Below are 15,359 nucleotides of genomic sequence, written 5' to 3'. Positions count from 1 at the left end.
AACCTGAAATTTTACACATAGCCACTAGGTGGCACTACTATACTACATAGAGTAGGTCTAATAAATTTAGTTTTTCTGGAAGTATAGGGTTCACCTGTGTCCCAAATATTCAAATTCTGTAGTACTTTAATAGAAAAATAGACACTTAGCAACTTTTCCTTACCACCTTTTTTTCAATGGGGGATTGCTATTTTGGCTTACCCTGGTGTGAAGGAGGGGGGCTCATCACCCCCTAGGGTGTTTAAGCCACATTTGACTCTGTATCTCGATCATCTATGTGATAGTGTTGTTTTTTTCTTTTGGATATATTGTATGACCTTGCGACGCTACATAGATGATCTTTTTTTTTCTTCGACAGGTCTTTATTGCAGTATATGGTGTTGATACGTAGACGATCTTTTTTTTTTTAGGTCAATATAGAAATAAAATTGCTCATCAGTTATGTGAATATTACGCTGTTGTGGCAGCATTGCAGGGGTTTGGCTACCAGTGTTCGTTGCCCTGTGTAGTTTTGGGCCAATATTCTCCAACCAGAAACTCTCCAGTTCCAAAACTACAACTCCCAGTATTCCTTGACAGCCAATTGAACTTATTAAACACAGATCTTGTTACAATTGCATCATCAATGGGTTATTTCTTATAGATTCTCCATATTTGTGGCTTTCAGGATGAAATTGGTGACGCACTGCACATTTTGCCCCCTTATATATCTGTATAATTATATATATCTATATATATATTGTACATTTTGATAGTTCTGTATAACCGTAAAGTCTAGCTGAGGGGAGCAGCTGATTTTTCTTGAGAAGTTTTTGTGGTCGCCGTTTTTGGTGGTTCGACTTCTGTTCGGCTCCTTCTGATGGAAGATCCTGGGCATGGTGGACTATAGCCACAGCCGTCCGCCTCAGAGCTGCAGTCGCTCACATCTGTTATTTCCAGGTCGGAGTCAGATTCTGGCTCTGGTTTCCCTTCTGGCTGCTCGACTCTGTCTCTTCTCACCGCCCCTGTGCTGCCTAATTCTCCGCTCACTCTCAGGGGCATTGGGTGAGAATTAAGGGTTGCACACAACCTTTGTGGTATCCCCGGTAAGAGGTTGGTAGACCTGTCCAGTGACTCCCCTGGGAGCAGGGAGACAGGAGGGGCAAGCTGGGAGAGTGAACTTGGATAAAACTGTGGTGGATACAGGGAGGTGGGCAACTTTGAGCCGGTTAGAGGGAAAGTACCAGAAAGGTATGGGTTAAACCCCCAGGTGTAATCAGGAAATGGGGTGTTTCGGTTGTAAGGGGGAAGTATTGCCGGAGGCTTGGTGTAAGCAGAACCTGTAAAGAAATAATATAGATTAGTGGTAAACATAGTTTAAATAAAGTTCTGCCTCCACCACTAGGGGGAGCTTTATAGCTTATTGCATAGTTAATACATTCAAATCAATGCTAAATGGCACCAGTAACCTGATTTTTCCCTGAACTGTTGGAGGCTTACTGTTACTAATGAAAGAGGCTCATGAGGTTAAAATCTGGAACCTGACTAAATGCAAGTATGTTACAAATTGACCTCTGCAATTGTGGGCTCTGCTGTGTCCCTGCTGACCAACTGAAGATGGGTGGTTTGTGCTTGGTGGGCTTAGCTTAGATATTCCTGTTACGAGATCAACTCTACAGTTCCCTGATTTTGTATTTTGAGCTTCTGTCTTGGGTTGGACTGGCCTGGTGTGCCCTCGGCTGTGGTAAGAATGAGAAGATTGTAAAAACAAAACCAATTCTGGTTTTTATGGGTGTGGGCCCTTTCTAAGCCCAGGTAGAGTATGTGCACAGATGTGAACAAGTAGCATTAATTAGCTGATTTGGTGGGGTGCATGTATGCCCGTCGTCAGTGTCATGTGATGGGCGCACACATTCACTTATGGCCTCTGCTGTTTAGGTGGCCATTTTACTATGTGTGTGCCAGATATGAAGAGGAGGAGGTGGATTCCGCATTGTGTTGGGAGTGCAAGATTTTTATTTTTTTTAATCACCTGCATGTTTCTCTTCTTAATTCCTTGTTGTGAATAAACATGTAGCTTAATCTGTCTATTTGGGTGGGATCATTTTCTGTTTGTCTTTTCCTTTCTAATTCTTAATTATCCCCTCCTGTGTGTGAGCAGTCTTCCTGCTGGCCCTCCTGATGACACCTGGCCTGCATTTCCTGTTCACTTAGCTATAATGTTTTTCTGTAGGTCTGTTTGGTAAGTATGTCTTTTAAGTATGCAGCAGAAATAATACCAGAAATTGGACCAGAAGGGAACACAAGGTAAGACTTAGAAAAATTACTTACTTTGGCTCATTTCAAGCGCTTACACAACATTACATACCACTATAATGACACACACCCTAACACTTTGGCCTCCATTACTCCACACTCTACAACACCCACCTGCTCGCCCTCTCTCAGACACTCCTCACTGCTGGATACCTAGCTCCCAATCCTGGATCCACACAATTCACACCTACTAGTACTACCCCCTCCTATCGCACCCAATATAAAAACCTAAATTCAGACACAATTAAAATCCATGCACCTAACGCCCACCACCCTGCTCCCTCTCTCTGGAGCTCTATGGAATGTCCACTCCATCTGGAAGAAACTCCACGTGATTCACAACCTCATTACCTATCAAAATGTTTTCCTTTCTATGCCTCACAGAAACCTGGCTGAAACACTCAGACACTGCCTCCCCTGCTGCGCTGTGTTACGTTGGCCTACACTTCACAAACACTCCTCACCCCAGCAACAGACATGGTGGAGGAGTGGGTCTTCTCCTTTCCACTAACTGCACCTTCAACCCAATCCCACCTCTACCCTCCCTTATCCTCCCCTCTTTTGAAGTCCACTCTGTCCGCATCTATTCTCCCTACAACCTCAAATTGGCCCTCATATACCAACCTGAAGGCCCAACAACTGCCTTTATTGACCATTTCTCCACCTGGCTTCTTCACTTTCTGCTGACATTCCTGCCACCATCATGGGTGACTTCAACATCACCATTGACACCCACCAGTCAGCAGACTCAAAACTCGTGTCACTCACTTCATCTTTAGGAATTACTTACTCAGTGGTCCTCCTCAGCCACCCACACAGACGGAAATACACTAGACCTGGTCTTCACCCGTCTCTGCTCTCTATCTAACTTCACCACCCCCCCCTCTCCCCCTATCCGATCACCATCTGCTCACTTTCTCATCACTGTCCTCCTCACCGGTCACCCATGTCCAGCAACATGCGCACCCCCGCAGAAACCTCGCACACCTAGACACCCACACGCTCTCTGACTCTGTTCTACCATTCATCATAACTTCACGACACACACACTGCCACTCTCACTTCAGCCATTGACTCGGTCACCCATGTCAGGCATCACAGAGTGCGACAAATCAAAAGACAACCCTGGCACAATAACACCACCACACACCTAGCTTCAGCAAGTATCCAGAATTGCAGAACAGCGTTGGAAGAAAACTCACAAGATGATTTCACTGCACTCAAACAAGCAACACTCGCATTCAAATCAGCTCTCACCTCGGCTAAACAGGCCTACTTCACAACCCTCGTATCTTCCCTATCCTACAACCCCAAACAGTTAGTCAAAACCTTTAACTCCCTCCTCTGCCCACCACCGCCCCCTCCGAGTTCCCTAATCGTTGCCGAGGACTTTGCCACGCACTTCAAAAATAAGACTGACCAAACAAGGTAAGTCTTTGTTGTCCAACCACCACTACCCCTTTGTATATCAGACCAATGCCCTAACCCCATAACGTCCTCCAAAATCACTGAAGGACAGCTTTCTCATCTCTCCAAATCACACCTAACCACTTGTGCGCTTGACCCCAACCTCACCACTACACAAATCCCATCTCTTCAACCTATCACTACCTTCTGGTACCTTCCCCTCTGCTTTCAAACATGCCACAATCACACCTATCCTCAAAAAGCCATCCCTTGACCCAAGCGCTATGTCCAGCTTTCGCCCCATATTTTTGCTCCCATTTGCTTCCAAACCCCTTGAGCAGCACGTCCACGCTGAACTTTCCTCTCACCTTGCATCTAAGGCTTCTTTCACACTCGCGTCGTGCACTGCACGTCGCTATGCGTCGTTTGGTTGCAAAAACGCATCCTGCAAAAGTGCTTGCAGGATGCGTTTTTTCACCATTGATTAGCATTAGCGTCGCATTGCGACGGTTGCGCCGTGTTGTGGCGGGCCGTCGGCTGCAAAAAACGTTACATGTAACGTTTTTTGCGGCCGACGGACCGCCATTTCCGACCACGCATGCGCGGCCGGAACTCTGCCCCCACCTCCCCGCACCTCACAATGGGGCAGCGGATGCGTGGAAAAACCGCATCCGCTGCACCCGTTGTGCGGCGCAAACAACGCTAGCATCGGTACGTCGGCCCGACGCTCTGCGACGGGCCGAGTACGACGCTAGTGTGAAAGAAGCCTAACTCTCTCTTTGACAACCTACAATCTGGCTTTCGTCCCCACCATTCCACTGAGACTGCCCTGACCAAACTTACGAACGACTTACTTACAGCCAAAGCTAACAGACAATTTTCTTTGCTCCTCCTTCTAGATCTGTCCTCTGCCTTAGGGTACTGTCACACAGTACCATTTTAATCGCTACGACGGCACGATCCGTGACGTCGCAGCGATCGTATGATTATCGCTCCAGCGTCGTAGACTGCGGTCACACGTTGCAATCACGGCGCTGGAGCGATGCCGAAGTCCCCGGTAACCAGGGTAAACATCGGGTAACTAAGCGCAGGGCCGCGCTTAGTAACCCGATGTTTACCGTGGTTACCAGCGTAAACGTAAAAAAAACAAACAGTACATACTTACATTCCGGTGTCTGTCCCCGGCGTTCTGCTTCTCTCCACTGTGTAAGCGCCATAGCCGGAAAGCACAGCGGTGACGTCAAACGTCACTGCTGTGCTCGCTTTCTGGCTGGCAGACGCTCACACTGCAGAGAAGCTGAGACGCCGGAGGACAGACACCGGAATGTGAGTATGTACTGTTTGTTTTTTTTACGTTTACGCTGGTAACCACGGTAAACATCGGGTTACTAAGCGCGGCCCTGCGCTTAGTTACCCGATGTTTACCCTGGTTACAAGCGAACACATCGCTGGATCGCTGTCACACACAACGATCCAGCGATGTCAGCGGGTGATCAAGCGACGAAAGAAAGTTCCATACGATCTGCTACGACGTACGATTCTCAGCAGGATCCCTGATCGCTGCTGCGTGTCAGACACTGCGATATCGTAACGATATCGCTAGAACGTCACGAATCGTACCGTCGTAGCGATCAAAATGGTACTGTGTGACAGTACCCTTAGACACAGTTGACCACTGCTTCCTACTACAGAACCAAAAAATTGACACCAGGAACCCACCACGTTATAAAGAGGTTGTCCATGGAGATTGATAAGCTAGCACACTTCACAGGATAATGCATCCAAGAAAGAGCCAAAAATTCTTAGTGAAAAAACCTTTATCATGTAGGAGTGTGAAGGACTACAAGGGAAAAAAACAAGATGGTACAAAGGTTACCTCTGGTGGGTGCCAATGCTGCCCCTACGCACGTTTTGGCTATCGCCTTCTTCTGGGCAAACTTCTTCTTCAAAGTTTTTTTAACTACGAATTTTTGTCTCTTTCTTGGATGCATTATCCTGTGAAGTGTGCTAGCTTATCAATCTCCATGGACAACCTCTTTATTACATGACGGGTTCCTGGTGTCAATTTTTGGGTTTCACACTTTGTAATAACCTCGTCTGTCTTTTTGGTCCTTTTCTTGTCAATAAAATGTTATCATTTTTATTATGATTGGTTCCTGTGTAAATTTTTTTACCATATTGTTCTGAACCCAAGATATGTCCATTGTTGTTTGGCACTTTATCATTGTTTCTTACGTATTGTATTTGATGCCCTAATTATTGACCCAACTCCCCCATATAGGAGAAGTAATGATGTATTGATTGATGGAGGTCTGACTGCTTGGACCCATTCGGCAAAATATGGAACTTTTTATCCCCATTAGACTGGAGCGGCATGTCCGACTTGACCACTGATCCATTCATTTCCTCAGTGGTTGCACTTATTTTTTTTCTGGAAGCCCCAAAAAGAATGAATGGAGCCGCGGCCAGACATCCCACCTGCCGCTCCATTTTAAAATAGGGATAAGTGTCCTATCAATGAGAAAACATCCTCATTCTTCCAATCAGTGCAGTTCCTAATGGTCGGACCTAAGCGATCACCTATCCTGTGGAGCCCATGGATCAGTGATAACTTGTTTTAACCATAGAACCTTTAATGTAAACTATCGTAATTGTACATCCCAGTTATGGGGGCGCACAGTAGATGTGCAGGAGACCCCTGTGTTTTACAGCCTCCGCTCAACTATAATGGGCATAACGACTGACAGATATTTGCATATAGATGTAGGGTGGGCCCCTAGAGTCCATTCCCCTGGTGGGTCCCTGATTCAGGAACGCCACCAAAAACCTCTTCAGATACATCCCTGTGATGCATTTTGTGGACTTAATCTGTCAGCAGGTTTTGGCTATTTAATCTGAGAGCAATATAATGTAGGGGCAGAGAGCCCAATTTCAGGAATGTCTCACTTACTAGACTTTGTGATGTAGTTTCAATACAATCAGTGTTTTATCAGCAGGAGATTATCACTGACTGACTAGGTCTCACGTGCAAGCGAGTCCAGCTAATCTGTGTAACCACGCCCCCACCACTGATTGGCAGCTTGCTCACAGAGTACACAGGAAGCTGCCAATCAGTGATGTGGGCGGGGATATACACAGCTCAGCATTCATAGCACGGCTGCATCTAAAGCAGAAAAAACAGGAATTTTATCAAAACGGCACCAAGCAACCCACTGGAATCAGGGTTTCCGCCCATACATCAGCTTAGGTAGCAAAAACCTGCTGACCGATTCCCTTTAAGTATTTACATAGCCTGTATCAGTGTCCACAGAGGATTTCTTCTTTTCTAGGACCACCAGTATATGTTGTGAGGGCATCACCATCAACCTTACCTGATCCCAGGAAAGGAAAAGCGGCTTCAAGACGAAGCTTCTCTGTCTCGGGAGTAGAAAGAGGGCGATCCAATAATGGAGGCCGACCAGTGGGCGAGAAGAGAGACTGCAAAGCCTGGAAATAAAGAGGCACCGATCAATTTTCATGCACGACCATGCGAGGAAGCAAACCTGAGAGATTCACAACACCTTCTGGTGGGACTTAAAGGGATTCTCCAGTATCTAAACAGCATTGATTGAGCACTAGACCTGACTAATGTCACGGTACCTCGGGAGTGAAGGGGTCGTGTGAATGGGCCCCAGGGAAGGGGTTCTGCCCCAGGAGGAGGGACGAGTTGGCCATGTCCAGTAGAGGGTAGTTGACGAGCACAACTTTACTGAAGTTGAACTTGTAGGTGAATCTCTTGCCCTTGGTCTTGTGTAGAATTCTCTTGTTGTAATAATATCTGGAAGAAAAGGGGTTAAAGCATCATTAAAGGCAATATTATAGGTTCTTTGCTTTTGTGGACCTTTTCTACCTACACATCATGTAACCCTAAAGGTCTAGATTAGTCCAGACTACGGTGTCTACAACATTCCTGACTGTGGTTTACTTCAAAAACCACCATAAAAAGCTGAAAATGGACCCCCATTTTCATTAGCATTCTTCCAGCATTATTGGAGCAGGGACTTCCTTTCTCTCATTTTCAAACATGCTTTCTTTATGACAATGTCCCTTGGCTCGTCTGCTCCAAACTCAAAATCGGCCTCTTTACAGTAAGACAGGAGAGCAGGAGCAAAAAGAAAGCTCCCATCCGTCACAAAAGTCACATGACAGCTTTAAACTTTCTCAAAAATGTCTGGCGTATATAAAATAAATCTGGGACAAAATTTAGCAACTTCTTAAAATGTTGTAGTTGATGAATTAACCCAACTTTTGTAAACACCCAAAAAAGGAACAAATGAAAAAAAAAAAAATTAAACAAAAAAATAAGGTGCTAATGCAATAATAAATCAGGTCTTTATTTGTTGGCATTTTGGAGGGTGATACACCTTAATCTATTATGTCAATCATTAATTATCAATTATTACATAAAAGGGATTCTCCACTTTAGAAAATTCATACTCATTTTTATAATAATTGACTACCTACTGCAGGGGGGAATCGAGGCACAATTTAGCATCCCTATAGCTCCCCCACAGGGAAAAAAAGGTATTACAGTGTGTTCATGGGATGGTTGTGTAATGACGGACAGTACAGGTCCTCCAACGCACGAGGGGCTCTTTTATTTATCTCCTTCCACTCCAGTCAAGAGATGAGGGTCCTAAAGAGATTTAAAGGGTGTATGAATACAAAATTTTTAAACTGGACAATCCCTTTAATAATTTGCATGTTCTATTAATATTAAAACTAATGTAAATATTGATGGAATCTATTACATTAATAATATATTGCATCCCACTGTCTGGATTTCCCACATCTGTATTTGCATTGTGACCCTTCTGCAAAATAAAAAATGGAGCAGATTTCATTAGGACGGAAGGGATCTCTATGGTTGTATATCACGTATGCATTAAAGAAAATAAGATGTATGGTATCAGCACGTCCGCGCATCTCGCCGCACCCCTCCTCTCCAGAGAGACTCCGCTGCCTTCACAGGGCAAACGTATCACCCACGTGTTAGGCCAGGGAAGAATTTTTGAAATTAAATGTCAAAAGTGATTTTTCGGCAAAGGGATGAGGATCCTCCTCCTCGCTTCCCCCCGCAGGGCCCTCGGGGACCGTCTGGGCTCCAGCCATATATGAGCCATCTGATATCGCAGGGAGCGATGCGGATACTCTGTACATGGCTGATCTCGCTTTACCTTCCCGTTTCAGATTTAAATTTGTCATTTAATATGAATTTTATAGATATTTTTGGACAAATAATAATAATTTTCTCTGCCAGGTTAGTGCATACCTTAGAAATAGTGCTAGTCCTTAAGTCCTGCCTAAGGTATGCACTAACCTGGCAGAGAAAATTATTATTTGTACAAAAATAACTCAGGTAGGACTTAAGGACTAACACTATTTCTGAGTTATTTTTGTACAAATAATAATTTTCTCTGCCAGGTTAGTGCATACCTTAGAAATACAGTAGTGTTAGGCCTTAAGTCCTGCCCGAGTTATTTTTGTACAAATAATAATAATTTTCTCTGCCAGGTTAATGCATAACTTAGGCAGGACTTAAGGACTAACTATTTCTGGCTGTTCTATGATTTGTAGTTTGCATTTTCCACAAATTTTCCCCCTTACATTTTAGTTGTCTCAGAGCTGGTGGATGGTGATTAGATGCTCTGATGCTTTACGTATACCGCACACCCTGACGTGAAGGATTCATCCTCTCCTGTCTCTGTGTAACACGCAGATCATGGTTAGAGGATGCACATTCAGCTGAAGTGTATTGTGGCGCAGAGACCCTCTGGCTCCCTGCGCCACAATACATGCAACCGGCCAATCAGAAGTCAGCAGTTGATATCGGCGTGCCCGTCATAAGCGGCAGATGGTAGTGACGTCACTTGCCTCTCATGCCTGGCACACCGAAGTCGGCTACAGGTTACAGAGGACGACGCTGAGAGGAGGAAGGTAAGAAGAATTGTCTTTTTGTGTGTTTTTTTTTTTAATGTGTATAAAAAGAGCGGCAGAACGGACAATATACCAGAAAGGGGCCCAAAATAGGAGACATTATACAAAGATGCTGCCCAGAATAGGGAAATTATACAAGGAAGGCACCCAGGATGGGGGACATTATACAAGGAAGGGGCCAAGGATGGGGGACATTATACAAGGAAGGGGCTCAGGATAGGGGACATTATACAAAGTAGGGGCCCAGGATGGGGGACATGATACAAAGAAGGCTCCCAGAATGGAGACATTATACAAGGAAGGGGCTCGGAATAGGGGACATTATACAAAGAAGGCTCCCAGAAAGGAGAATATTATACCAGTAAAGGGCCCCGGATGGTGGTAAATTATACCAGGATGGGGCCCGGAATGGGGGACATTATACCAAGAAGGGACCCAGAATGGGGAATATTATTCAGGGAAGAGGCCCAGAATGGTGGACATTATACAAGGAAAGGGCCCTGGATAGGAAGAATGACACTAGGAAGGTGCCCAGGGTAGGGGACATTATACAAGGAAGGGGCCTAGGATGAGGTCATTATACAAGGAAGGGGGCCAGGTTGGAGGACATTACACCAAGAAGGGGCCCTGGATGGGTGTCATTATACCAGGAAGAACCAATGATGGGTAACAAAATACTAGGATTGGAAAAAAATTTACAGGAAGGGGCCAGGATGAGAGATATGATTACTGGAAGGGGCTCAGGATGGGGACATTAGAACAGGAAGAGGCCAACAACAAGAAATATAACAGGAGGAGGGACATTATACCAGAGAGGAGCCCATGATGAGGGACAATGTTACAGGATAAGGGCCAGGATGGGGGACTTTTTTTTACAGACAGATGCTGCCCTTCCCGTGGTTGTTCCTTCCCGGTGAAAGACCTGGCTATTCATTGCTTGCGTTGAGAAACACGTGATGGTGTCTCCACGGCTTTTCTACATGCATTTGCATATTTCCCTTTAGGGATGGGGGCAGTGTTCTGGATCACTGCGTTGAGAAACACGTGATGGTGTCTCCGCGGTGTTGGATGTTTGATCTCCCCGAGGTCATTCACCCTTATGTTTATAGTCTTTTCACTAGGCACTGCTCCTAATAGCCAGTTTCCTACTCCACACTGATGAGGGGCAAATACCCCGAAACAGCTGTCTGTGGATGGATACCATGTTTTGGCATAGGTGGTTTTCCTTTATTGGATGCTGCCCTTCCCGTGGTTGTTCCTTCCCAGTGAAAGACCTGGCTATTCATTGCTTGCGTTGAGAAACACGTGATGGTGTCTCCGCGGCTTTTCTAGATGCTTTTTTACAGACAGGACATAGTATGAGGGACATTTTTACAGGAAGGAGTCAAGATGGGGGCCATTATTACAAGGAGGGTGAACACGTATATCTTTATAGGATCTAGAACACTACAAATGTCAATACAGCTGACCAGTATAGAGAATAGGGCCCAGATCCAAATTTTGCACTGGTACCCATCAGATTCTAATTATGGCAATGGCACAACAAGCTCAGCAGCAGCATTGAGGGCATTGTTCAGCAGAGCTGATCAATGTAGCTGTGAATCCATCTCTCGGATGCTAAAAAGCTGCAAAAGCATGAGGACGTTATACAGCAGTGTAGATGTGCATCCATCACTGTGGTGATATAAAACATTAACCAGAAATTTGCAGCAGCATAGGGGACATAGCAGTATTGAGCAGTGTATCCATCACTGGGATTATATAAAACATTTACTAGAAAGTTGCAGCAGCATAGGGGACATTATATAGCAGTATTGAGCAATGTAGATGTGTATCCATCACTGGGATAGTTACAGCATATGGGACATTATATAGTGTTGAGTATTGAGCAGTGTAGATGTATGTGAATCCAATACTATAAAAATTAGCAAAGTCCATGTTTCTCTGCCAGTGTCGTTGGAGCCGCTGGTCGTTCTAGTGACTCCCTGATGATCCCTACAAAGATCAGCCTCAATCTTGGGTGGGTATAATATACGGGGGTCCTGTTTGGGGGATGCATTCATTGACCCCTGTGACAGGTATATTATAGATAACTGTCCTGGGTTGGGCGCCATCTTACCTGAGTGCTCGGCTCAGCTTATCATAGTTCATATGAGGTTTACATTTGCGGATACCCCATAACCGCGCCACCTCATCGGGGTCCTTGATGACAAATTCTCCATAGTCTCCTTGCCAGGCGATGACATCATGATATTCCTCTTTCTGAAGAAGCTCCAGAATAAAGTGCCAGAGCTGGATCTGTCTGGAGCCCGGGCTGGACTCCGGCTTATAGGCCCAGTCAGGAAAGGCAAACCCTGGAACAAAAATGAGCAAAATGGGACTTATTAAAAAATAAATAAAAAAAGCGAAATAAGAGCAGTCACATAGATGATATGCAAAGGGTCAGGGAAAGACCTGGACTTATTTCCAATCATCCCACTGAACATTGACCTGCCCTAGTCTGAAATGGCTGATAGCAGGGAACAACAGCTTGCCTCTGATTGCACCATCAATAATGATGAGTGGTTAACCTAATATCCAGATATCAAAGGAACAAGAAGAACATACAAAGTTATTAAAACTTTTCCGCTCCACATTGGGGATCATTCAGACATCAGTTTTCCACAAATGAGAATATATATTTCTGGTCACATGTCCGAGTGGTCGGCGCAAAAACACGGAGACGTGTCCACTTTTGAGTCGTGGATCAAGCCTGTCAATGCAAGTCTACGACTTGATGAAAAAAAAACATGATGTTTTTCATGTGCCGGATCATTCAAATGTTTTTCTTTAAAGGAAAAGTTTTAGAAAACTTTCCATGCTGAAACATAAACTTAGAAAACAATGCGAAAAACGACAACATTGACGGAAAATGGTCCCTCTTTTTGTTTGTTCACATGAAAAAAAAATCAGTGATGTGTGAATGCGCCCTTAGGCAAACGGACGTGATACAAGGTATTGGTCCCAGGTCAGGCACATAAGTCTGCACAGCCGCGTATATCAGCCATTGATCTCGCAGATAGGTGTCAGCTTAGATTAAAATGGGAAGCGGAAATCTACTATCTATATAGGACAGGAAAATAGACAGGAAGGAGCTTCTGTTACACCGGAATAGGACCCCGAGACCACCATCAACCATAGAAAGGGGATAAGAAAAAAATAAATCAGGAAAATGAAATATAGTAAATAATCACCAGAAATAATAATAATAATATGGATAATTATCTATCCATAAAAAAAAATTCTATATACACACACACACATATATATATATAAAATGTATGTATATATATATACATATATATATACTCCAAAAAATACATATATATCATCAATGATATATATATATATATATATATATATATATATATATATATATATATATATATATAAATAAAATCAATGATATATATTCAATAGTTATAATAAAGATCTGAATTACTGAAATTAACAAGGAACTAAAATTATACTGTGATGTTTTTCATGTCTATAAAATGATCATTATTATTACAATATTTATGTTATTAGTAGACTTTATTAACACTTGTGAATACAATCATAGAACGTGAACATATTATTTGCATTTTAGCCGATATAATCTGGATATAATGCTTTTTTCTGTCCCCTGTTCACTATTATTTTTCAGACCATTTTTAGACAATTCTACTTGTTCTCTTGCTGTATAAATACTATTATCCCGCTGATTAACCCCTTGACACCCGGGCTGCTGTCACTTTGCCAGTAATCGGGGGGATAATTCAGTCTTCCATCATCCTTTCTCCCCTGTCTGCTGCCGCTGACCCGGCTCCAATTACTGTTTATTTTCAATTCCCATTTCTATCTCTCCTCTTCTCTTTCATGTTTCGGTTTTTCTCTCCTCTATTTCTGTCTTATTCGATGTGAACTTCACTTCTGCAATTCGACCACCAGTGTCTGCAGCCCCCACAGAGCCCCTTCCATCCTCCATCATCATCATCATCGGGGAAGAGATCGTTGCAGGGAGAATTATTGGCGACCAGGAAAAAACAGATCGGAGCCCTAAACATTGACACATGATAGATGTTATGTCTGTAATATCCCCCGACTTATCTGTGCCATAGGGGCAAATCTACAGGAGATGGACAACAATATATCAGCAAGGTGGAATAATGCAATAGGTAGGTACATTAAAATATTAAAACATGAAAATAAAACTGTGATAAAGAAAGAAAAGAAAGGGAAATAGATTGATAGATGCAACTGCATTGCAGCCCTATGAAAACTAACAGCAGCACACTCGGCTCTGCTACATTCACCAGAAATCTCCACAATCACATCCGCCCTATAATAATTCTCATTTCTCCATCGTGTGTTCCAGAAGAATCATTGACTTTGACAAATAATTAAGCTGGAAAACTCATTGGATGTGAGCAGGATATGGAAGAGGATGAAGTGGAAAAGGAGGCAGCTGGGAAGTTGTAGTTTTAAAACTTTGTCTATAAAGTTCAGGAAACATTCTGTAAACTCCTACAGAAGTCAGGCGGCCAGTCCCTGTATAGTGTACATGGCTGAGTCTCCATCAGGTCTCCTCCTCCTCCTCCTATCATTAGTTCTCCTTCTTCCTCATATTATTACTTTTCTCTCTTCCTCTTCTTCTGATTAGTTTTCTCTATCTCCTCTTAATATTCGTTCTCCCTCCTTTTATTATTTATTATTATTAATAATAATAATAATAATAATTGTCCTTCTTATTTTGTCTTCCTCATCTTTTTTATTAGTTCTCCCTCTTCCTCTTCTTATTATTAGTTCTATATATTCCTCCTATTATTAGTTCTCCCTCTCTTCCTCCTCTCATTGCTAGTTATCCCGTTCTCTTCCTCGCCTTATCATTAGTTTTTTCTTCCTCATCTGATTAATTCTCCCTCTTCCTTTTTTTACTTCTCCCCCTTCTTTCTCTTCTCATTAGTTCGCCCTCATATTATTATTATTTCTCCCTCTTATTATTAGTCATCACTCTCTTCCTCTTATTAATTTCCTCCTCCTATTAGTTTTTTCTTTCTCTTGTTATTTCTCCCTCTTGCTCCTCTTATTATTATTTCTCTCTCTTCCTCCTCTTAGTATTAGTTATTCCTCTCTTCCTCTTATTAATTTCCTCCTCCTATTAGTTTTTTCTTCCTCTTATTTTATTACTCTTCCTCCTCTTATTATTTGTTCTATCTATTCCTCTTATTATTAGTTCTATATCTTATTATTTCTCCCTCTTCCTCCTCTTATTAGTTCTGTCTCTTCCTCTTATTATTAGTCCTCTTACTATTATTCTCCCTCTTCCTCCTCTTATTAGTTCTCCCTCTCTTCCTCCTCTTATTATTAGTTCTTCCTCTCTTCTTCCTCTTATTAGTTCTCCCTCTCTTCTTCCTCTTATTATTAGTTCTCCCTCTCTTCCTCCTCTTATTATTAGTTCTCCCTCTCTTCCTCCTCTTATTATTAGTTCTCCCTCTCTTCTTCCTCTTATTATTAGTTCTCCCTCTCATTATTAGTTCTCCCTCTCGTCCTCCTCTTATTATTAGTTCTCCCTTTCTTCCTCCTCTTATTAGTTCCCCTCTCTGCTTCCTCTTATTATTAGTTCTCCCTCTCATTATTAGTTCTCCCTCTCTTCCTCCTCT

General features: G+C 43.2%; 1 protein-coding gene across 2 annotated transcripts in view; it reads right to left on the bottom strand.

Annotated features, from left to right (window-relative positions):
* Positions 1-301: 301 nt before the first annotated feature.
* The window catches only part of ERFL (ETS repressor factor like), a 75,469-nt gene continuing 60,411 nt past the window's right edge, over positions 302-15,359 (bottom strand). The window contains exons 3-6 of one of the 2 annotated variants that reach the window (XM_077257290.1): positions 11,798-12,032; positions 7,342-7,519; positions 7,074-7,188; positions 302-1,319 (exon numbers count right to left, since the gene is read on the bottom strand). In XM_077257290.1, the coding sequence (XP_077113405.1) occupies positions 775-1,319; positions 7,074-7,188; positions 7,342-7,519; positions 11,798-12,032 (1,073 nt within the window). In that variant the 3' untranslated portion in view covers positions 302-774. The remainder of the gene's footprint in view (positions 1,320-7,073; positions 7,189-7,341; positions 7,520-11,797; positions 12,033-15,359) is intronic. The other variant, XM_077257291.1, reaches the window with a different exon arrangement.

This window comes from Ranitomeya variabilis, chromosome 4, assembly GCF_051348905.1.
Source record: "Ranitomeya variabilis isolate aRanVar5 chromosome 4, aRanVar5.hap1, whole genome shotgun sequence".
Classification (NCBI taxonomy): domain Eukaryota; kingdom Metazoa; phylum Chordata; class Amphibia; order Anura; family Dendrobatidae; genus Ranitomeya; species Ranitomeya variabilis.
This window is presented reverse-complemented; position numbering and strand designations above follow the sequence as displayed.